At 46.9% G+C, this 23982-nt stretch overlaps 2 protein-coding genes across 2 annotated transcripts; both read right to left on the bottom strand.

Moving 5' to 3' along the window:
* Nucleotides 1-3: 3 nt before the first annotated feature.
* Nucleotides 4-5924, bottom strand: Mkp3 (Mitogen-activated protein kinase phosphatase 3). The gene is made up of 4 exons (XM_078185327.1): nucleotides 3699-5924; nucleotides 3306-3491; nucleotides 2979-3221; nucleotides 4-2865 (listed from the first exon to the last, which is right to left on the bottom strand). Exons 1-4 carry the CDS (start codon nucleotides 4090-4092, stop codon nucleotides 2489-2491), a joined length of 1200 nt encoding a protein of 399 aa, XP_078041453.1. The 5' UTR covers nucleotides 4093-5924; the 3' UTR covers nucleotides 4-2488.
* A 9206-nt stretch (nucleotides 5925-15130) lies between these two features.
* Nucleotides 15131-23353, bottom strand: LOC144472244 (ATP-binding cassette sub-family G member 8). Its single transcript, XM_078185164.1, has 7 exons — nucleotides 23108-23353; nucleotides 18222-18346; nucleotides 17644-18140; nucleotides 17274-17556; nucleotides 16683-17188; nucleotides 16158-16624; nucleotides 15131-16100 (listed from the first exon to the last, which is right to left on the bottom strand). The coding sequence occupies exons 2-7, from the start codon at nucleotides 18332-18334 to the stop codon at nucleotides 15504-15506; spliced, it is 2463 nt and encodes an 820-aa protein (XP_078041290.1). The 5' UTR covers nucleotides 18335-18346; nucleotides 23108-23353; the 3' UTR covers nucleotides 15131-15503.
* Between the last annotated feature and the right edge of the window lie 629 nt (nucleotides 23354-23982).

Below are 23982 nucleotides of genomic sequence, written 5' to 3'. Positions count from 1 at the left end.
CGATGAATATAAAATAATAATTTATGTAATATACATAATATTTGATTAAATCTTTCGAGCATCACGCCCGATAAACATACAACAGACAACAGTGTAATAGTAGAATATTGTTATTACATTAACGTCAAATATATATTTCCTTAGTTGTATATCAATTTTCGCCCTCGCAAATAGTCAAGAGTTCGTTACCGCAACTTTTTTTTTAGTTAATTACATGAAAAATAACATTCACTGTGAGAGTGTGTGTGTATGTGTATATGCAGTGTATGGATGCGATGTAGTGTGTCGATGTGTGTTCGATGTGTGTACACTCATATTAACTTCTTCAATTATGCTCGATGAACAATACATATAGTACATGAAAGATAGTCGTTACAAGTATATCAGGTCAATGTGGCTCATTGTGGGAATGTGAATGCGATTAGCTTCTTCGTTTTTACAAAAATAATTTTAAATATATATCTGAGATCTGTAAGGTAAATAGAAACAGTGCTGATTCGTACAATTCAAAAATTTAGTGTTCAAATTGCTGTACAGCATTCGTAAGTTGCATCCTTTTGTCGACGTACAGGATCAAGGATCGCGGTGCAAAAACAACTCCGTGAAACTTTAAACATCCCTTACCAAACAGAAAGAAGTTGCTTTGAATATTTTGTGGACACTCGTGAGATTTTTAAGACAAAAGAGACAACGACGTTTTTTTACAATTTCTACAGAAATGTCCACAAAATTTCTGAAACCCTTTTTTAATTTGGCAAGTGTGTGCAAACTTTTGTAACCGACTGTAATTGACTAAAAAAGACCCTAATTCCACCGTCAGTGGGCTGCAGATATTTTTGCATTGGTTTTAGAAAGATTGAAAAGACGCAATAAAGTGTGTAGATTATTTTCTAATTACAGTTCTAGGTTTACTTCTTAAACAGGGTCGATGTAGTCTATAAAAATGGAAATTTGCATGAACATCTGCAGTCCAATCGTTGAGCCCCATAGTAAAATTAATTAAATATTTGTTGAAACATGAGTGAAAACATTGAGGACGATTGTATTTGTGCACGACGACCCCGATTTTCATTTTGGAAGTAGAAGAAATTCGGAATGCCCTATAGAAATGCACTGATCCGCATAAGATGTACTCCTTAAATTTATTTAACCGAGATGTTCGCTCGAGAAAACACGTGCGCGCCACTCTGCACATTGTTGCTAGAGCAGCGTGCACCGAGAGAAATACCCTTTTCTCAAGATAAGTCACTTTTGTGTATTGAAAAACTATGTCAAAAATTACGCTTGAGTTTCAAATTACTTTACATATGTGTACATATATGTATATATATATATATACATATATATATATATTTACTTTATCAACTAACTGTTGAGTACGAGACATTCTTCAAATTTTTGTACCTCTGATAACTTAAAAATTAGTGTGTCAAGCAGTGATCTCTTTCTCTCTCTCTCGCTCGCTCTTTCTTTCTCTCTCTCATTTTTTTTAAACGTTTTCATTTTCCATAGTTTCTACATGTGATTGCCTGGGTTTGACGATTTAGAGAAATTACTTGTTTTCTTTTCTGTCTCAATTGAATCCTGTTCACAGTAAGCATCGTCTGCGATTAAACAAACACAGCCTCGTTAATTGAAGGGTTCAGGGAGTAAGTATTAAAAATATAGATTTCGTCTTTTGAGGAGTATAGTGTACGTATAAAAGTGTATTTTCCCTAGAAATGTATGGGGAGAAGGAGGGGTACTGCCGGCTGAAAAAGGTGGGGAACAACGTAGCGCTGACCAACGAACTCAACACGTCTCGGACACTATTACGACCTGCACAGAAAATCTCGGACTTGGAAGCATAATCTCATAACGTACAATCACAACAGCGCGCCTAAGAATAGGCGCGGCTTTCAATTATAAAATACTTTCAGTGATCAACGCTATCCGCGACCAACTTAGACAAAGAAATAGTCACAGAGAACGCTATTTCTCTCTCTTCCTAAGTTACAACACGACCCTGCGTTGCATTAACCCTTTGAGGACATTCTTCAAACGAAAATTCTCAGCCATTTTGTAAGAGAAAGGAAAAACAAAACTAATTTCTAAGACCTAAAATTTTTCTTAAGGGACCGGATCAGAGTCACGAATACTGTTAAAAAGGAAGAACATGAACAGATCCATCCTCAAAGGGTTAGAAAGTGGAAACATTGTACAGCTTTGGAAAAGAAAAAGCCCAGTGACCACTCTCGCAAGCGACGAGAGGAGAATGTTTCGCGAGAAAGTATTTCTGGTAGAAAAATAGCAGAAAGGCTGAGCCGTTTAACAACCACGGTCGTGTCTACATTGTGTGTGTATCTCGACATCGCTTGTCGTTGTCGATACCACGACGCAGAATGTAAATTTCGTTTCCCGTACCCTTCAATTAGGGCTCTTCTTCTACTATGGCATGGGGCGCACTAGGAGGGACCTAAAATTTGTATTGGGTCCCCCCTGGCCCGTCTCATTCGGCCGGCGTGCTCGCCGCCCACCTATCGAATTCTATACCTGAATCGGGACTGAGGCCCAAATCGATTGGGCTGAGAAAACTCGGCGCCGGACAGTTGCACGGACCTCCCGGTCTGCAGGCACCGATGCACCGCTGTTCGTTGCCCCTGTTACGGTCCCCCCTGTCTCTCAACTCCTTTTCGAAGCTGTGTAGTTGCTCCATGAAATGGAAATTCGGCGCAACGTTCGATTTCCGACTACGAACTAAGTTGAAAGCGTCGTTCAGACTGAGGCTGCACTTGTGCATCAGGTAGGCTACGGTGATCGTCACGGACCGTGAGACCCCCGCTAAACAGTGCACTAACACGCCCTTGTCTGAGCTTCGTGCCTCCTCTGAAAGCAAGATAAGTACATTTCTCTTTTACTTATCAAACATTCGGGGAGTTTAGACTTTTTTTAGATTGTAAGGGATATTTATACCATTTTCGCGACTCCTGCGGACTTACCGATGAATTGAATTGCTTGTGGAAAGAAACTAGCTAAGTTCTGGCTCCAATGATCGCTTATGGGTATTTGCATGTATTTTATCGAACCAGCGCTTTCAAATACATTTGGCAAATCTGGGGTTACATTGAGAATGTATTGTATTCTGTGACGTGCTAACGCATCCCTATCCTCGCTGTTGGCTGCATTACCAAGATACAAATGAGGCAAAATTTCAACTGGAAAGTCTTTATCCTCCTCGGGTCCTGTGAAAAACAATAATTTCGTTAGTTCTTTCTGTGTAGCACATAAGAAATTTGTTTGAACAGCTTGTAAATTATCATACTAACCAACAGAATCGCATGTGCTATCACTATCAGAATCTGAGTAAGACCTTGTTGGTGGAGTGGATATTCGAAGGGATCTAAGACCCATCAATTCACCGTCATTGGAGTCCTGACCTGGAGGACATTCCCCTCCAACTTGACTAACTTCACACCATTCAGGATATTTATCTCTGAATGCACTAAAACCACCTGTGAATAGAAGATGAATAGTATTCCTTAATGAGTAGCCCTAGTTCAGGAGTGCTCAGTGAACTATAGCAGGGATATAAGTGCTTCATTGAATAGGTATACCCTTAGCACAAATCAATATTTCATTCACAACTACTTTGGACATCTCAATTGATGGAATACAAAGAAGTGTCACAACCAATACTGAATGTTTCCTTCTGTTCTTACCAATTAAAATAGCTACACATCCTCCGCTGCTTCTCAGTCTCCGCCTCAAGACCTGGATAGTTTCACCCTGATGTCCTGCAGGGTCTGTAGAGTCACCGATTAACACGAATGTTCCTCTATTGTTTTCATCTCCACACAGAAACACTTCAACCCTATTTCTTAGATCTAAGCACCGTATTGTTGACAGTAGGTCAACTTTGCCCGCTGCTAGCCGTCTCAGCATGATACTAGGTATAGCTAAAGGAACCGAACCTCTTATATGGGTCTCAGAGAAATCGGAATGCGCCCTGCAATCGAGGATGAGGAGCTTGCCAGGGCCTTCCTGAGACCTGAGCTCCCTGAAGAGCCATTCTGGGCCCACAAGATCCTCCTCCATAACACTTCCTCCCGGCATGTTGCGGGCTTTAATTCAAATTCCTGATGCTTCTTTGGTCTTCAATTCATTTGAAACACGCCTGCCCCTCTTCTATCCTGACAGAGGAAATCCTCTGGTCCCTGTGACCTCTCTGTCTCCCATCGTATTTTGAAAAGGCTGTGCTCAGGCTTCGCAGTGTTCCAAAGGTCTCCAACTCCCTATGGCACTTTCCAGCAGCATGTTACTGTGTGCTGCTATGAGACCGTCAGGGTGCAGGCACATGATTTTGCTCCATAGACCGTAGACAGACGTACGGTGCTGGGCCAGGAGAGTCATCCGTGTGCTGGGCATTCATCGAATGCAATGAAATGGCACTTGAAATTGCGTGACAGAGCATGTGCGTCCGAGACGTGGTCACGGGCTTGCGTCCACGTTCCACGGCGTCGTTCTCACGTGTTGACCATCACTTCCTGCGGCAGTCGGTCGGCCGCCGCTCTACTCCACCATCTCCACCACCTCCTCCACCGTCGTCGCCCTCCTCTCCTTCTCCGCGGCAAACAGCAGCAGCGGTAGCAGCTCGTCTCGATTATTGATCCTTTTGTAAATAAAGACGACAGGCCCAATTAACGCTAGAGCCGCGGACTGTGACCCGTTCGGTAAACGCATGATCCACGCCGCCGAGCCTCGATCCGATTTATCCCGAGCGGGGCTCCCGGGAACCTCGCGTCTCTCCGCTCCTCGGGATCCTCGGTGGCATTCTGCGTGTGTCCTGGTTGCTGCTGGGGCTTTGGTTGCTCCGAAACTCGCAAACGCGTCGAACTGTCGGGGCAGGCGGCGAAGCGGGGACGTTCCTCCGCGACCTCTCCCGATAAAGGGATGCTGCTGGGGCTCCGATGCTGGACCGAAGCGAACACAAGGTACTCGGCCCGAGAGCAGACCGTCGCCCTCACCTCACGAATCCCTCCAGCATCGCTCGACGCGTCTTCCGTCGGCCGCCGCACCGACTTCCTGTTCTTTTTCTCCCTTTTTTCCGCTCTCCTCGCCGTGGTTCTCTCGTCTCTCCGTCTATCCCTCTCTATCTTCGCGCACCACCGACGACGACGGATTGTGTCTCTCTGGCCACCTTCCGTCTTCCTCTAGCCCATGCCACGACCCTGTCCCGCGATCTCTCTCGCGCTCCTTCGGATCCTCTCGCGACCAGCCCGCCGCAGGCCACACCTTAACTCGACCGTTCTCCCGTACAGAATGGGCAAATGGCGGTCGGGTTGCCGAGCGTAGGGGCGCCCGGACCCGCTGTCGATTGGCCGGGGGTCACGTGGTGTCCCGGCGCCGACCAATCCGCGGCCAGACTGACGTCAGTTCATTGACAAAAGATGTTTTCATTAACAAGGCGTGGGTAGATGGGTCGGGGGGTCGGCGCTGACCGAGTCGTTCGTCGAAACGGGGCGAGAGGGTACAGACGACGGTAAGGGGGACGGCGACGGGCAGAAGGGGGGAGGAGCGACCGTACACTACACGCTCACCGTCTCACGCGTGCGTGGGCGCATATTATTACGAGCCACGCGAGAAAGACAGCGCGCAGCCCCGTCGCCGTCGTCCTCGTCCTCGTCGTTGTGTCGTTCCTCGGCTACGAGAGTCTACGCCGCGTATCGACGTGCACGCACACTCGCCTGCACGTGCTTCTGCCTCACAGGCGCGGCGCGACCGAGCCCGACGCCCCCTGCAACCCGACCACCACGGATGTCTTCGAACCGTGTCTTTGACCGACCTCCTATTTACAATAACGCCCACCGCACACCGGCTTTCGAAACCGTACCCATCCCCCCTCCCCCGATCTATGAACATGAAAACATGAATGAAACTGTGTGAATTGAACCACCTGGGCACCAACCGAGACCCGCTACCTGGCCCGTTCTACGTGAGTCCTCGATTGATTACGCACTGGACTTTGATACCGCTGATTTCTATCTGGATGACCGGAGCTGAAGGGTTTACACGTACGGGAGAAGTACATTTCATGTACATTTTCATTCAACCAATGTTAAAAACCTTTCGCTGCTAAGTTCTAGAGAAGCCGAGAAATGTTACCAGGTAGAGAACAGTATTCAAAATTAAAAATGGCCAAGCCAGCCGTGTATGGAGGGTTGCAGATGCTTTGCAAGCCCGGACGGTAGCGTTCAATAAATGAAACCTAGACTAGAATTAAGGCGGTTCTCGGATAATTTCGAGTGTTTTAGCATAAAACAAATGCGTTGTTTACTCGAAGTAGTGGTAGACGCGTGTGCAATTTATTAAGATAGAAGGAGTCGCGCGCCTTATTAAAAAAATTCCTCGTGTACGGCAGACGAGAGACAGATGATAAGGCTTTAGATGAGAGTGGCCCCTTGAATGTACGTCCCTGACGCCCCCGGCGTGGTGTGTACGTGAAGCCTCACCTCGGATCGAGCAGCCTATCAGACGGCTCTCAGGCGTGGGCTGGCATTCCATTCATTTGGGCTGCTGTCGTTGAAGATTTTCACGTTCGATCACGCGAACAGCGCAGGGCCGCCTGATCGCGCGACCCCTAGAATCGTCGCTCGGGGCGGAGGACAGAGTTAGAGAAGGACGCGGAGAGGAGAGGAGAAGATGAAAAGGGCTGTGTGCCGGTGTCGGTGGTCTTCGCCGTGCCGCACCGAGCCCGTCCGTGCAACCAGATGAATTTCGATTCGATCGCGTGGGAGAGCCGCGTGATAACGCGACTGCGCTACTCGCGCACTGTTACCGTTTCTATTCCGACGAAAATTACATCATTCTGGCTGAAGAAATTTCTCCCGTTCTATCGATTCCATGCGAAAACACCCCAGAGATTCGAAAAGGATCCGTCGCACGGTTCCCGAATGAAAAATCCGAAACGACCGTCTGATTTCTAGCGCATCGCGTCAGACTCCCACCTCGGCGCCACACGATCAATGGCCGTCTACACTTTACGTAAGGTCGTCTCCGTCCCCTCTGTTTTGTCAATGTCTTAACTATTGGAGCGACAACAGCGTCGCAAATCCGTGACTCACGCGCGGTCACGTCGCCGTTCGTTCTCATTGACAAGAGAAAATATCGGATTCATCTACCGTTTACATAAACGCTGAAACGCCTAACCTGCGACTACTCTTTGAATGGAGACACGTGTTCCCGCATGAATCCGCTCCCTGAGAGTCTTCTACGCTTCCGACGGCGCGGTCTCTCAGATGCAGTTGCAGCTACTACTTCTTGAATGGAGGTTACGTGAATCGGACTCTACCTGTAACGGCGACGCGTTAATCAGAAGATTCTCGTCCTATCGGTACTAGCCGATAAGATTGTCGCTGTTTATGCACCCGCGGAAAGCGATAACGCAAATGATAACATACCTTCCAACCAACAGTTTTGATTCGAAACGAAGCTCTTTGTGGGTTTGTAGTAACGAATGTTGCAGGAATAATAGAGCAGTAGAAAATAAAGAAATATAGAAAGTAGAAGAGATGATCCGCCATTTTGTAATTGGCACAACCGAAAGATATTGCTGCGGTTGTCGCAAACGCAATAATAGTACTTTTTAATGATTTTCTCTTGCTGGAATTGTATTCTGTACGCGGCGGGACGTTTGCTATCACTGGAGGCTATTGAATTAGTCGGCAAGTGAAAAATGGCGACCCAAAAGTAGTACGAAAAACGTCACGACGATACAGAGCTCGATGGAATGCGACGCAAAGGAGAAAACGAGGTATTGCGATTCAGGAAAATGCTCGTGCATGAAATTTGTATGATCGGACGACTGCAGCGTGTCAGTTGCATCGATCGGACACCGGCTGTCCGTGAGAAAACCGCTGTGCAGTATGCAGCCCGGCTTGATGCGCACGCTATAGAATCGTGATTGAGTAACGCGTCGGCGACTTCCGACTGCATCACGAAATACGTAATGTCAGTGTTATTAAGTATGCGCACCTGTTAAGGTCATCAACAGGTATCATTTACGTCATCCTTAGCGTACGCATTGGCGGTAGTGTGACCGCCATAAAAATCGACGCCTCGAGCGTGCACAACCAGCTCTGCGGACTTTGATACTCTCGGATCACTATACCTCTGATAAATCGCGAGCCAACAATAGCGTTCGTGTCCTGATCAAGATAGGCTAGTCTGATATCAAAATACCCTGCGCGTTAAGAGTTTTCGAAAATTCTCGATATTCGAACGATTGTCATTTCGTTAATAAAAAACGATCGACAACGAAGCTAATTTATGTGCAAAGCTTAAGGTTTCTGCTTTCAGAAAACATAGTTTATTTTAAAAATAATTTTTTTTCCAAGGTATGACAGGGGGCGAACTAAGGGGCCCTCTCCCAGGCGAAAATGTCACAAATTGAGACTTTTGTAAAATCACTGCAAAATTTTTTTCCGGACTCAAAGTAGCGTGAACCTGAAGCTTAGACTCTCCTCTTTAAAATGAAGTATCAAAATTTGTGCTACAATTTTTGTCCGCTGTTTTATGGACCAGAAACAAGGGGCATGTTCGGAACGAACGACATCTCATGCTGCATTTGACATAACTGCACAGTTGGCGACACGCTCTTCATTCAGCAGTCGTATGATTTTTTTCTACAAAGTTAGAATAGTTCAAAGATCATCTATCTTTCTGCCCAGATTTACTAAGCCTTATCCTAATGCTGGCAATACACTTTTCTTTCAAAGTGTCATAAAACGTCGGGGACAAATCGTAGATCAATTATTTTGATCTCATTGGAAAGCTGAGATTTGAATCTTCAAATATATGTCAGACTCGTTGTGGAAACAAATTTTTTACTCGACCTTTTGGTATGGAAAAATCAGTTTTCTTGGATCTCTAGACTGGAATAGCGACTTTCGACAGAATGGTCAGACACGCGCACTTTATTTAGTTCGCGCGGGTATAATTATGCCTTTATCCAACTCTCTGCTAAATACGTCGGCTGCCCACGCCTCGCACGTGCTAATTCTAGCCGGTCACAGGTAGCGAGCGAGTCCTCTTTATTTTCCGGAAAAAGAGTGCCACCCCGATACGTCAGCGGACCTTTGTTTTATTAGAAACTCGCGTGACCGGCTCGATAGCGAGCAGGTTTTGCCCTGCGCGCGATCGAATTCGATTCGTCATTCAGGGATTCGAACTGCAGCTGCGTCACACTGTTAGCGTAGGCCGTGCCCCTTGGAACTTGTCGCTGGCAGCTCGTTTCGTCATAGAAATACTTTGCCTTCGCAAAGTTATTCTAAACCTAAACACTCCCACTCGCGTCGATGAAAGGTCTCGTTGCGAGGCAAAATTTTCTTAATCGCAACTGCGATATGGTGTTTGAACAGTCTGATAGCATTTGGATGTTCTACATTGCAGATCGAATCGGGAATATTTGGATAGTCAATCCAGGCAGAAAAAGTTTTCCATTTGAAGAGCGGAGCGCGCCAGCAATACTGACCAGCCGCAACAAGCGCTGCTCCCTTCCGTCGTGATACGCCGTACATTACAAATATCTCGCCTGGACCTCCCTCTCGGCTTGATCCGTTCGCCGAGTCGAAAGGAAACATCCGCAGGAAGTGTGTCGATCGTTTCGAGCCGCGTGTACGACCGGATGGTTTCCACGAATCGAAAACAAAACTTGCACACGCTGCGAGTTTATTTGCGTCTGGGTCCTGCAGCCTCTCCGCATCCGACGTTGTCCAAAATCGTTGGCAATTTTTTTTCTGGACCGCAACCAACGCGATTTCAAAGATCGAAGTCTCCTCTTTACAATGATATCACGAAACTTGATTTACAATTTTTGTTCGATGTTTCACGATCTAGAATCAGGAGCGTGTTCGAGCGTATAAAATCGTACGGTGCATTTGATACGAGCTCGTAAGTTGTAGTACGATTATCATTGAAAGCGTGATAAAACGGTAAGAAGAAATCGATGATTTTTTCTTTGGGGCTTGTTAGGAAGCTAAAACTTCAATCTTCAATTCCATATGGACTATATCCACGCAGAAAAAATTTCTAGCCACGTGGACATTTTCGAATTATGGATGTCGAAAGCAGATCCTTCACCCTTCAAAATGAGACCTTGAGCATTACTGTACGATTTCCTTTTGCTAAATAGTGGAGGTTCGAATCTCGACAATTTTCGGATATCCGAATGTGCGAATATTTTTGAAAGCCGCTGCAGAATGAGATTAGAGTGCAATGGAAAGTCGTTGATTTCGAAGGGTTCTAGTCGAGCAGCATCGACGGCAGTGCAAATGTCCCCCAATACGAAACAAGTAGACGCACAACACAGACACACACACACGCGCGCGCGCACATTGGAAAGCGAGTGTGCAACGCACCGGAAGCAATACTCCCCAACACTCGGTTGGGCATTAGTGCACGCGCTCGGCTGCGTGTCGGTGCACGCTGCGGACGCGTGGGCGTGAGCGCGTGCGATTACCACGAAAAGCGGCCCCAGGTTGACAGGAAATGGTTCGAGATAAGATAATGATGTCCCTCGCCTCTCCTGCATCCGGCAGCTTTCTTCGCCGAGCGCGCTCCGCCGACTCCGACCACGGCTCGGACGGCTCCTTTTCCGTGTCGTTCGAGATGCCACGGTGTCCTTAATCCTGAACCCATAGGGGCCGGACTACCCGAAATCCTCGTGGAATTTTTTCGACGAAAGCGAACTACGTCACCTTGTCGAAAATTAACAAACAAATTCAGGTTGCACGGAAATGAATCTGCAGTTGATAAACAATTTTTTTCTAAACAAACAACTATGACGTGTTTACAGACGAGGTTCTGCCCTTTAACATGAACTAAGACTCAACGACCTACGATTATTTTCTCAAGAAGTTACGGTACATTGAATATCGACGAGCTTTCACCCAGCACTTTGTAATCCCATGGATCAAGTTTTCGAGTGCCGACGACACGCTTATTGTTCGAAGTGTCATAAAATAACGAAGACAAATTGCCGAGTACTTTTCATAGTGTCGTTTGAAAGGGGAAACCTTATTATACAAGATGGTGTGGGCTTTGCTCAAAGAAAAAATGTTTCGAACTTCTGTGAGATCTACGAATTTGAACAATTTTCAAAAGATGACTATTCTCACCGAACATACGATTACCGACGTCGCGATATTTCTAAGATAAAATCATTTAGATATCTCGAGAGCGGAATATTCACCCATCCGAACGTGCTCAGGTACATCGTCCTCTGATTTTTTTTCACGAATTTACAGGAGTCGAGTGTCGTAGTTCGGCGATACTCGAATTTCATGGAGTGGTTACAAAACCTGGTAGGCGTGACGGACTTTAGCCGTCCGATACTTAATCGTCCAGATCTCACGGCGATTCGGCACAATTCCTGGCAAGGTCTCCGGGAATGCGTGTACGGGCAGGAAGAATAAAAACAGCATGGGATAACGAGCTGGTGGGTCTCACCGCGTGGGCGCGATCGTATAAAGTTCTTTCGCTTTCTCCCTCCCGGTACCGTTCGCCTCTTCATTGATTATTTTACTCCAGCACCGCTTTCCCACCTACCACCATGTGCCCGTCATCCTGTATTAACGGGTAAAGTATACGTCCTGTGTACAACGGGCGCGCACACTCGCCCGCTCGCAAACACATACCCGCGCGGCCACCTCCGCGTATCGGCGTATTCTTAGATCTCAGCGGAAAAAGGTATTCTCTAACGAGCTAATTAAACGGCCGATCCCCGTTGTGTTGCCATCGAACAGAGACCCATGCGGCACGCTGTTGTCTTTGCACAAACTTCAAACCCGTTCAATCATCCTGTACATCATTGAACGACTCCGTCTCTGCATACACAGTTACCCATTTCCATCATCATCTAATCATTTCATTTCCAAAGGAAACGCGAAGCGACTTGGCAACGCCGCACAATTGGCGATGCTCAACGCTCGGCGCTTCTGACGATGCACAAGATTGTAGGGTGGTGAGTGACTGCTACGCTCGAGCGTCACTGTCAGCGGACGCTGTTGCCGAACCACCGGAAAAACTTCAAGTCTTTGTTGACAATGTTATCGTTGTATAGTCGAAAGGGTGAAGCATTTATCGAACGCCGTGATTCGAAATTAAGTTTAAGGTCATGAAAGGTGAATGGGACCCGGCCGACGAATGATAGTGAATAAAATTAGGTGGAGGACTTTCCGTGTTATGCACGGTGCTCGCCGCGGTACAGTCAGGTATATAATTTATTGAATTGCGTTCTGTGGGAGGCGGTGGAGGGGTGACGGCCTTGAGCGAGCCGCGCACTTTCATCCGCATCAATAGGCGGCCCGGGAGAGAGGGGACAGGGACGACGAAGGGAACGGGATGAAATCCTATAGGCAGCCTCCAGCCACCGTAGAGGCGTTACATGGCCGGAGGAATGTGGGCGCACCAGTTTCGAGAGTCATTCAGAGAAGCGGTCGCCGCCTGTATTCAGATTACTCTCTCGTCGAACGGAGAAGCGCGGGAAACGACACGTCCAATGATCTCGACAATAAATACCATCGATCCGACCCTGTAATCGACGTCTCCAACCTCCGGAACTGGCATCGGACGACTTAGGCACCTCTCACATTGGCTCGATGCGAACTCGTGCACATCGTTGCTCTATTCAAATTAAACAAAAGATGAAATTCATTTTTACTTATCTTTCGCTTCTTACTGTTTACTCAGACAATTCCTCCTCTGCATACGGATTTATATTATTGGGATTTTCAAAATCACCGCTTCCTCCATTATCGAAGATACTACCAGGGTTTGATTACTCGTTGCTGCAGAGTATCAGCGCCGCGCTGTTGAAATAGCGCCGCTGTTTAATTTACACGACCGTTTCCGGCCCGGTTTGTATATTTTCCAAAATCCGCCGCGCTATTCCCGTCCGGCGTGCCCTGCCAGCGATATCCGCTCATGTTCCAAAGTATCAATGAACAGTTTTTCCGTCCAACCGGCTTACGGTCACGATGGAACCGGAAGTGCCTCCCGGGTGGATTATTCTTTCTTCCGGCCCATGAAGCAGCGCCCCAACTTTCGCATTTAGAGGACATCGTTGAGGAATTTATCTGAGAGCTTCTCATCCGTCGTATCCGAAATCCTTCTGATCATCCTGCCACATTGTTATTGTGCCGAGATGTGTGAACGATTTTTAAGGAATTCAAATGGGGGTTGACAGAGGTATTTTCGTCTCGGATCCGTTCTTTCTCGTACTTTTCCCTCGGGGCCGGGAACGGTCGAGTTCCTCCGCGGCGTTCGTTCACCGAATTAGTATAAATTGACGATGAGCAATCGTCGTAAACGCCGGCTTCCGCCGATGAGAGTAATTAACCCCGTCGTCTAGGTCGTGCGCGACTGGGCGCTCGGGATTCCTGGAAAAAGTACACGCAGGGACTCCAATTCCCAAGGAGAGATTCCGAGTTCCGCGCGCATTTCTGATTCCCCATAGAAAAATAACTCGACACCGTGGAAGCGTTCGCCTTCTCTCTTTTTTTTTTACTATCCAGGGAAAATGGAACTTCTGAATTTCGTCGTGGGCGTAATTGGCTTTGCGAGAAATAACGAAAAAGCGTGGCGTAACAATTTTTTCCTCGTAACTTCGTTCTCGAAACGGGAAAACCGTTTCGAAAACTCGTCGAGTTCGAGCGAAAAAAGCTCTTGCAGGTTTTAAACTGGCGTTAGGAAATACATTCGACCTTTTTTTGATAGCTGTCACGATGTTTTCTTGCTTTTTCGGCGTGGAACGGTAAAAACATTTAACCTTTCAATGCCTTTTTGCGATCGTAAAATACGTTTAGGGGAAGAACGCTGCGACGAAAATTCTGTCATCATGGACACCGGTGGGTCTCATGCAGAAACGAGTGGGCGTAATAAGAACACCGATATACATATATGATTTTCATTATCTCATTAGACAATTAAGAGGCGTAATTTCTACTTAAACAAGTCACTGTTTCACATCAGAGCACGCCTGTCCCAGCAACCAACACCCCGCGAATTATAGAACGACGACTTCCGGTGGTTCGATCGATACAAGGCTCCGAGATCGTCGAATTTCATCATTGGATTTATATTTAGACCACTATAAAGCATTACCTTTAATTGAACCGTTCGTATCGTTAAAATCCTACTGCTTGTTTCGAAGAAACATGGATACTTCTATTTGCCACTGACATTTACAATTTCCTTCTAAATATCGCCAAGAAAAAGTTCAAATGTAACCGTCATCGAAATAGGACGTCGTGCTGATCGATTACAACCGGAAATATAAATTTGCTCTACCTTATCGAACGTATTTTTTTTCTCTCGCCGATAAAGCTGTTCATTAAAATGTTCGTATCGCTGAATTTAATTCCTGCGAGTATACGTGACAGGAAAGAAATCGTCTATTTTGTAGATCCGTCTTAGGAAATTGATAGGCCATGATCTTATCAGTGAGCTGTAATCGATGACACGTCGGGCCAGATAAAAAGTGAGGAATGGAATCAACTGGATTAATTGTTTATCAACGTCAGATAAATCTTGAAGTGGTCGTTCGGATCGCCGGCGAATTACCTGGTCTGTTACAAAATTACTTCGGATCTGTTTAATTAGTCAACACGGCCAGTCTATTTCCTACGGCAATTATTTCTTAGAATATGTACCGTGGCGATAACCGGCAGATATATTTACTCTACCAGTGTATCGATTCTGACAGTCAAAAAGTTTCTCCGTCGTTAATAAATAATGAAATCGCTTTTGGAGGAAATTTTCCAGGGAACACGTCATCGATTTTTAATTAATTTTTTCAGCCTAAACCGATGTTTATAAATAGTGAAAGTCAATAAGCAGTAACGATGTCTATCTTCGAAATAGCGATGGATTTGCCGCTGTATTGCTCGATCGTTATCAACAGACACTATAAAAACAATTTGCTGCATCGACGCAGCTAACATTACAGATGGAGCTTGCGAACAAGTTGCACGACGATACCGACCGAGTTCGTGGCTTCATTATAAAAAGGAACAATGGCTCCATGTTCAAAAAGTGCTGTCTGCCCTGTAGCATTTAGTTGAAAATAAGCAACAATGTGGGTAGATGTCTTGGCTTTTATTTCGTAAGAACACTTCTCGTTGATGGTTTGATTATAGCGTGATAAATGCAAATTACTCTACTAGGTTTCGTTGTCGTTGAAGCGATACAATGGCCTGCCGAGTCTCGGAACATTATTGCACGAGTCTACCTTGCGAGTTTCTGAAGCCTGTTCGCTTCAAAAAGTCGCAACAATGTAGACAACAAGATCGGGACCAATGGGCATCGCGCGGTACAAAAGCGCGCGCTCCATTTGTTCCTATTGAACATTATTGCACTCGTCGGATTGAAACTTTGTTAACCAGCTAAAAAAAAGACAGGGATGCCCTTTGAGACTCGGGTCAGTTAGGTTCGGTACAGATGCGTTCGGTCGTTCAACAGTTTTCATTTTATGGCTTGTTTGGCGCGCTTCTAAGTCTCTTAGGAGTGGTATACCTGATACAAAAGAACACTATGATTATCAGTACGCTAACTATGGCTATTCCTATCCCCAACCACAACTCTCCTTGTACATTGAACTTGTCCAAAGCGATCTCATATAATGCTAGAGCACCATCCGGTGGTTCACAGGCAGCCTGAACGATGATGTCCTGTCTCTGGATCTGTTTCGGCTTGCAGTTGGCCAGCTTGCTCATGACTTCGGGTTGATGAAGAGAAGGTAACAACAGAGATAGGGACCATTGCATTGGGCTGATTTTCTGGTACCAGCCTGGCAGATTCTCCAGGTGCAGAGTGACCCCACCCGCTAGAGTCATCTCTCCTATCACTATCCCCGAAAATAACGAAGCTAGGTAGATCCATTTGCAAGTGTGAGCAAACAGGATGCAAATGAAATGCTGCAGAATAAGATACAGCAAGCCGATACTCAGATAGTTCCACAGAGAGATCAAGGTTTCGTCAGGCACCAGGTGGAGCCCAGACATGGCATAGCCAGGTGCTAGGTAGATCAGATAGACTATGCACCAAGACACTGCACCACAAAGCAGCTGGAAAAGAAGATGGAGTTAGTAGCAGAATTCGTGATTACCTTCAATCAGGCTTACCTCTGTCATAATGTAGATAAATCTACCATAGAGACCATCTTTGATATCTCTCTCCACGTTGGGCCTGCAATCCGCCACCTCGCAGATGGCGATCATGCACAGGGGCCAAAAGAATATGCCCAGGCTGGCGTAGTGAAAGCCTACCCTGTCCCTCAGGTACAGATTAGAGTCACCAGCGACGTCCCAGAATATTGCACCGAGTAGAATGCTGAGCGACGCCGAGACCACGATTTTCTTTAGCAGTCTGGTCAGAGTCCAGGGCTGGCTGTAGATCAGTGTCCTCAGCAACAACGCGTAGATCTGCATAAAAATGTTAGGGCTCGAGATAGAAGGCGGTAGTGCGCCTGGTGGTCCAGGATCAGTCAGCGGAGGCAGCCTAGTCCTGGCTAATTCAGCTAGGTGGTCTATCCTCTGAGAGGACTCCAGCATCGCTTCGGCCGATAAATCGTCCAACGTCACCAAGTCCACTGCAAGAAAACATCAGTTTAGAAGCTGCAGATGTCGTCTTGCACTTCCAATACGTACAATAATAGTCAGAAGGGTTCTTGAAAGGGGGGCAAGGAAACTCGGCGAGCGCAAAATATGGCAACATATCCCGCCTGAGACCGGAGTACATGATCCTGCCACCGGAAGTCAACGCCACTCTTGACACCATCGTCAGAATCTCGTAGGTGGGTGGATGTAAAGTTAGAATCACTAGTCTCTGACCTCTATGAGCCCACTGTCTCAGATACTCGACAAGGAAGAACGCGTCGAAGATATCCAAACCGTGCGTGGGTCTATCCAGTGCTAGGACATGCGAGTCCTGTAGCAGGCGGCAGGCTAGTGCTAGTCTCCTAGCCTCCGAAGTTGTCAATGAGTTCACTAGACAGTGTTTCGTTGCCTCCAAGCCCAATTCCTGAAGAATGGCGTCAGCCTCTAGCTTGGACGTGTTTGGGCCGCCCCTCAGCAGCATGTAGAAGCTGAGGGTCTGTTGAGCAGTTAAACCGGGACTCAAACTGCTCTCTGTAGACAGATAGGCGACGCGGGACCTATGAACAAAGATGAATAATCTTCCTTAGTGATCCTTTTTTGTGATAAAGACAAAATTGAGAAAACTATCTTGTCAAGACGTACCTTAAAGATCGGGAGGACACAGATTTCCCATTCAGCAAGATGTCCCCCCGTTTAATTCTCTTGCGGCCTGATATAGTCTCCACTATGTGCTTGCCCTCCTTCTCGGTGGTCGCCATGATGGCTAGGACCTCGGTTGCACCCGCTTCCAAGGTGATTCCCCTTAGAAGCGGCAACCCATCGCTTCCGGAAGCTTCCACGCCCCTCAGCTGAAGATGAGGATGCTGCAGACAGGGTACAGGCCTCAGAGGCATGGAGTAGCCCTCAGGGCCGAGCATACCATGACCTAAACAATAATTTAAATGATTATCCAGTGTAAAAGAAACTACTTCAAGCTACTGCGCCACTTTGACCGGTTCAGCAGTGTATGTACCTCTAGATTCGTGGATCCCGTAACCAGGATCTATGGGTGCTATGCTGTGCCTCCGGTTGTTCCTCGGCCCGCCCTGAAGCAGATTAGCTTCGCTGGCGCTTCTCAGCCTAGCATTCTCTCTGGAAACCGTCAGCTGAGAATGAGCATGTTCCCTCGGCACGGCGTGGACATGCCTGAAGTCGGGGTCGCTTCTGGCAGACCGCATGGCGGAGGTCCCATGACCCGAAGTACCCGCGTGAGACACTCTGCGACCCTCCTCGCTAGAATCGTACCCGCTAGATCCATCCCGGTTACGCGCGCTAGGAGGCAACACCCTCGGCAGTCCAAACTTCAAGTAAGTATAGGAGTTGCTGGCTAAAGGACTCTTGGGCCCGTATCTAGGGTGCCTGAGGATGCTCTGTACCGTCGAGTCACGCAGCTGAAAATTGCCGTAAGGCAGGGGCGACTTCTCCGCGGATCCTAGGGCCGAATCCGTGAAGTCCGAGTTCAGGTTTTGCCTATAAAACAGACAATTTTTATTGGCGCAGTTGGCAGAGATTTACAGTTTCAAGGAGAAGAATCTCTGAGGAATGAGTCACCTGTAAATGGACCAGGCGTGCAGGTCTTCGCTAGCCGGCGGCTCCAATCCCCTCGTGTCCAGGGCCCCAGGCACCGAGTACCTCCGTTCCAGCTCCCACGCCTCTGAACCCATGCTTTCCTGCGTCTGAACAACAGATTTCCATAGGTTTAGCACCGTACGAATTAGGGTTATTTGGCGCTCTCCGGCCAAAGCCCGGGAACACGCGAATATCGGCGTGCCTTTGGAATCGCTGCCGGCCGAAGACTCGAAATTGTTCGCCGTTCGCTAACACTCCCCCTCTGTGCTACGACGGCAACGTGAAAGGAAAATATCCGACTAGAATACTGGCCCGAAACGGGCCCGAGGAGAAAACTCGCCGCAAATTCCTGCCGGCCAATTTTTCCACGCTCGTTAACCACCCGCTCGCAACGCGGAAATTGAATTTTCATCGAACATTTTTTCAACCCTTTACTCAGAATCTATGACAGCCGTTAAATTTGTAAACAGTTATGAATCTCAAATTTTTAGATTCCTGTCCCCCCGTGGAAGTCTAACGGGTTCGCTAACCCCGTGTGACTGAATCCACCTTCCTGCGTACACTTTTTTAAGGCTCTGGCGGAGATCAGTTTCTTCTTCTCCATCCCTGAAGAGCCGAGACCTTCGGCAGTCAACGCGAACAAACAATAGAGAGAGAGAGAGAGAGAGAGAGAGAGAGAGAGAGGGAGGAGAGAGAGAGAGAGAGAGGGAGGAGAGAGTCCGGTCTTTTCATGCAAATACCGAAGCGTCCGATGGTACTTCGTTCTTTTACAACAGAACCCGAAGGTTCCCGTTAGCCGTGTTGACTCACGCTGGTACTTCGACGCGAGATATCCCGGCGTTCTTTGAGCAGGTTCTTGAAAAATATGAACAGCTTGGCAATGCGGGTTCCTCGAAACGATTTATTTAATTGCGACGGGCCTGGATCTATTAACACGTCATTTACATTCTCGGCTTCCTCTTTGCGAGTAGTCTCACGCCTTTTTTGCGCCACTCTTCGTGCTCGATTTGCCAGGGGATGAGTATACTCTTCCCTGCTCATATAGTTAGCGAAGATTAATAGCTTCCTCATTTATTAACATACCTTTATTACCGGCATTCCATATTTCTTTTAAAGTAACCTAAGAATAGTTTCGAACACTGTCCGCAACAGTGGCCACCCTTCTTGACTTTACAATTATTTTTAGATCCCCTAGATCCATAATTCATTTCACCCTGCTCTAACTTTTAAAAAATCAGATCACGCTTCCTTATTATTTGCCAAATATTTCGACGTCTAGTTTCATTTCTATACAACCATTTTCAACGGTCCCGATCGAGCAAATTGACCATTAATTAGAGCCAGCTATGTTCGTGCGACCGAATGGTGCATTGTTGTCTGAACAGGCACCAATTAGTCCCAGAACAGCTGGTTCGCAGGTGCCGTGCGCGAGGACACTGAGAGATCCTGATGACTACAGACAGCTGGGTCTCTCTCGTCCACCATCAGATGATATTTTTATTGATGATAGAGCGTAACGGTACAGTCGAGGATTGCCTGAAATGCTACCTAAGATTCTACGTTATTTGCGCGGCTAATCACTGCTCCTGCAGCCAATACCGCCATTACGGAGGAACTCGGCGGAATTACTACCCGGACAGTGCATTACGAACGGGAATTTTCCTCGAGCAAAACGTAGCAGCACCCGGCATAAGCTGCGCAACATTTTCTACATTTCCCAGAAACGTAATAATTAAACATTATAAATTGAACGAGTTTGGAAATTGCGGGACAAGTTTAAACCACTTCCAACAAAGGTTTCGGAGATAGTATAAAACTGTACCCGCATCTCGAAGCATGTGCGGGTCGACGCCATCTTGGTTCCCCGAGTTACTACCCAAAGAACAAATTCTGATCCGACTTGCAACTGTTGTAGCTGACCCAGAAAATTATCCTTCAACTACCAAGTAGCACCATTGCGTATCAAAGAGCATTCACTGTGCCGGAAAACCTCGAATTGATCTAAAAGATTTGTAGAGCATTCTATTTGCAATCTCTCTAAAAATATTTATGCTGTACACTTTCTAGCGCCTTTTTCTATTTCATATACATGCAACATTGATCTTTTGATATATAAAATGATCTGAACCGTTTCGTAGGGCTGCAGTTACGCCGATGGGTCGGAAGGACGATCGAAATTGGTATAATCTATCGATAGAACGATATCAGCCATTGGTTTTCCGTGGTCTACTGGCTGCAGCGTTAATGGAGGCTCTTTTACGTAACGCGTCACGGTTCTTTTGACCGGTCGATAACTATACTAGGCCTATCCGAGTTAACTGTTCATTTGCATATCCCGTTTACCGGGCGACTCGCGTACCTGGAAACGACTGTACAACAAATTTTTCGTTTTTCCACGACCAACCGACGAAATTTCGCTTCAGCGCGAGGGGCGCTGGAAACGCGCTCGTAAAACATTCCGGTCGCGCTTATGGCTGTTTGCAGAACGCGCGTCCCGTGCTCGGTGAGCCATGCGTGCCACACTGGACGGTGGGAAAATGATATTTAATTGATATCTTTCGTTAATGGCCGGCCACTCACGGTCCGCTGGCTTTCATCGCCGACCATTAGCTGCAGACTCAGCAACACGCTTGCACACACACGTACATAGACACAAAGGAATATATATACGTGGCTATGCAAATTCACTTTTCGACCCGTTCGAGTTTAGACTTTCCCGCTTCGAAAAGCGATAGTTGTGGGCTACGAGGTCGCCGAGCGCGTCAGTCGAACGAAATTCCGCTCCGGGTTTTGTTTTTCTCGTTCCTTTGTTTAGTTGGTGGCGACGCTAAACCCCTCAAGGTCAACGGAGAGCGCGCCATTGGCTGAGACGATCGGCAAATGCTTCCTTCTTGTGTTAAAAATCCTTGCGATCTTTTAAAACTGCGTTAAAAACTATATTCGACTTTTTTTATATCTACTTGTTGGTCATTGCCTTTGGTCTCCATGAATTTTTTGAAGGACTGTTCATAGAGATTGTCACTTTTGGAGATTTTTAGAGTCGACTGCAACAATTTTTAGAGTACCTGAATTTTTTAAAGCACCGTATGCTCTTGTTTCCACCTCCCCTGATCTTTTCAGTTTCTCAAGAACCTGCTCAATTATTTTTAGAGCCCCGGATTTTGTAATACCCTATACTGTATTATATTCACTACTCCAGATGAAGTTACATCCATTGACCATTATTTTTAGTCGCCCTAATCGTACGTCTGTACCTTTTCAAGCACTTTTACGATTACGTTAACATCTCTTGGAAAAAAGACTGGTTCCCGAGAGGGTTAATGGTTAATTGCAAGGGGAGTGGCCGAGGAGGACTCGTTTTTGTCCCGATGATATAATGACGGCGTTTACCAGGTGACCACCATGATAGACGACGTGTTAATAATTCTCGTTAGCCAGCGTGGAACTTGACACGAAGTGCCCGGGAAGGGGACGACACACACTCCGGTTTCGAAATCTCTTCCGGCGGCTGTGGGACTGTCCCACGCACCGATTTCTACGCTCAGCTCTGGATCGTGCGCTCGTGATCCACAGCGTGGATCTTAATGGGGCGATGACCTGGATCTACCGTGTGCATTTCGTGTTTTGCGAACTTATCATACCGCTCGAATCCTTGTGAAATTCTCGACGTTACAATGCGCACGAAAAATAAGTGGAGTAATTGGTACACGAAAAGTGCGGTAATTAGGGATATACAAAAGATTTGAAACGAAGATTCGGCGTGCCACGTGGTGAACAGAGGTAAAGGTACGTCTTGTGCGCGCATCGAAGTCCTCGCGATCATTGTTCAGATGACTCAATCCGATGCCCTCGGGCGTTACAGCGTTTATACTCGGCATGGTGAAAGTGACGAAGGCGAAATTCAAATTGCCCGCGCGAAACGAGCTGTCCAGCGTGCTCCTTGTTCTCCATCGAATTTTTAACAATGGTAGAGGACAATAAAATCTAAAATACCGAAGGACCCCGTTGAAATCCCGAAAGGATTAAATTTTTCAGAAGTGGATGTCGCTGGCGATGACCGGGTCACTTTTAACCTACACCAACATTTTCTTATAGCAGGTGATACACTATCTCTTTCAGAGTGAGAGATTAAATTACACGGATTCCATAGTTTTCGATTATCTCCAATCTTTTCCCATGGTTAGTCTCACCATATCGCGTATGACAAACATCAATGTTACTTTTCTCGCATTTTTCCATTTATCTACTTGCCCAGTGTGAAATAGAGGCCCGTTACCAACGCTATTATAGTTATCTATCTGCCAAGGTTGCAGTCCCTCTCCCAGAAAGAATCATTACTTTTAATAACCGTGTTAGTGCCGGCCCCTAATGAAACAATCTTCACATTAGCTACAAAGAAAATAGTTTGCAACATCGTTTTCATATAACTTTCGTAATCCCTTTGTAACCGGGAACCATGGGTCACGAGTGACCCGAGATTATCTTATCTCGTAATGTGCTATAGGTCACAAGTGACCCGACTCTTTCTTCTCGACTAAAAATCGACTTTGAGAGATCGGGTAAAATTTTGAAAATTTCGGGACGATTCAAGGAGTGGGAGGCCTCATGGGCCTTCGCTTTCACCGGTCCTAGGGCTTTCTCGTTCCGCGAAATCAGGTTCCCAGTCGTTGAACCGGGACCGTGCCGGTTGCTTTATCGGCCGGGACTCTTTTTCTTCGATTTTCCCTAATGGCACGCAGCCGAGGGAAAATCTGCTCGCGTAATCTGTCCAGGAAGCCTCCTTAGCGTCACTTCAGCTCTCTCTCTCTTTCTCTTTTCCGCGTGTTCTTCGAGAGAAATTCAGAGTCTTATTCGCGACAATGACTCACCGGCGGCGTTCACGATGAGCTTTCAACCGAGGCTCGTCGAGTCAAGGTAACGATGCTGGTTCTCCATGATCCGATATCCACCGGTCCTTCTTCGTGATCCTCGACTGTTCTAATCGTGCTTCGTTGTCGAATCAACGCGTCCCAAGCGGTGCACTCGGTTTAACGCCACGGAAACCGACTCTAGCGGACGCATAACTCGGTCTGCGGCTACTGACACCGCGACAGACAACGGATCGGTATGTGCGACGCTTGCTGACTCGCATGGAGCCTTTTCTGAACGCTGCCCTCTCTGACAGACGTGCCTTCCGAGGGCCCGAACCCCCCCTCTCGGCCGGGGCCCCTACCCCGGCAGCGCTACGTCTTTCAAGTTCGCAGTGGCGCACTTATTTGTGCCATGGGCCCCTGCTCATCGCGCGGTTGGTCCCAAAGATCAGTCAATGTCCCACTATCTTAGTCACCATTTTAGAAATTACTACCCAAGTTTGGGTTCTTCTAACTGACACACTACTTTTAGCTGTCGTACAGTACCCAAGTTCAACTTTTAGGAATAAACGTATTTTCAAAAAAGGAACTTAGAGAACAGCAAGTGCATTGAAAGGTGTCGTCTTGTTTCTACAGGTTGCACATTTGATGCCTGCAAATCGAAGTACAAAATGTTTGCAGTACAGATTCATTTAAAAGAGCATTTGTGATGAATCCTTAAAATGCGGAGGTTCCTGCAAACTAGGCACGTCGTTGCGCTACCCGCCGATAGTGTGTACCTTCGATCTCCCACCAATCTCTGCCCAGAGAGGAGACATTCACCTCGCGGAGCCAACTCCCAAGTCCAGGCATCGTTGCCGATGGCTACCTTCTAGCTGCAATGGCTGGCGTGT

This window comes from Augochlora pura, chromosome 7 (assembly GCF_028453695.1).
Source record: "Augochlora pura isolate Apur16 chromosome 7, APUR_v2.2.1, whole genome shotgun sequence".
Lineage (NCBI taxonomy): Eukaryota > Metazoa > Arthropoda > Insecta > Hymenoptera > Halictidae > Augochlora > Augochlora pura.
This window is presented reverse-complemented; position numbering and strand designations above follow the sequence as displayed.

Excerpts from the sequence above, each read along its gene's own strand:
- LOC144472244 (XM_078185164.1), bottom strand. The coding sequence starts at position 18,334 with ATGGGTTCAGAGGCGTGGGAGCTGGAACGGAGGTACTCGGTGCCTGGG. Across the intron at positions 17,189-17,273 it reads GTGTCCTCCCGATCTTTAAG|GTCCCGCGTCGCCTATCTGT; the intron begins GTACGTCTTGAC and ends CTTTGTTCATAG. Across the intron at positions 16,101-16,157 it reads TTATCTACATTATGACAGAG|CTGCTTTGTGGTGCAGTGTC; the intron begins GTAAGCCTGATT and ends CTTCTTTTCCAG.
- Mkp3 (XM_078185327.1), bottom strand. The coding sequence starts at position 4,092 with ATGCCGGGAGGAAGTGTTATGGAGGAGGATCTTGTGGGCCCAGAATGG. Across the intron at positions 3,492-3,698 it reads ATGTGTAGCTATTTTAATTG|GTGGTTTTAGTGCATTCAGA; the intron begins GTAAGAACAGAA and ends TTCTATTCACAG. Across the intron at positions 3,222-3,305 it reads TAGCACATGCGATTCTGTTG|GACCCGAGGAGGATAAAGAC; the intron begins GTTAGTATGATA and ends TGTTTTTCACAG.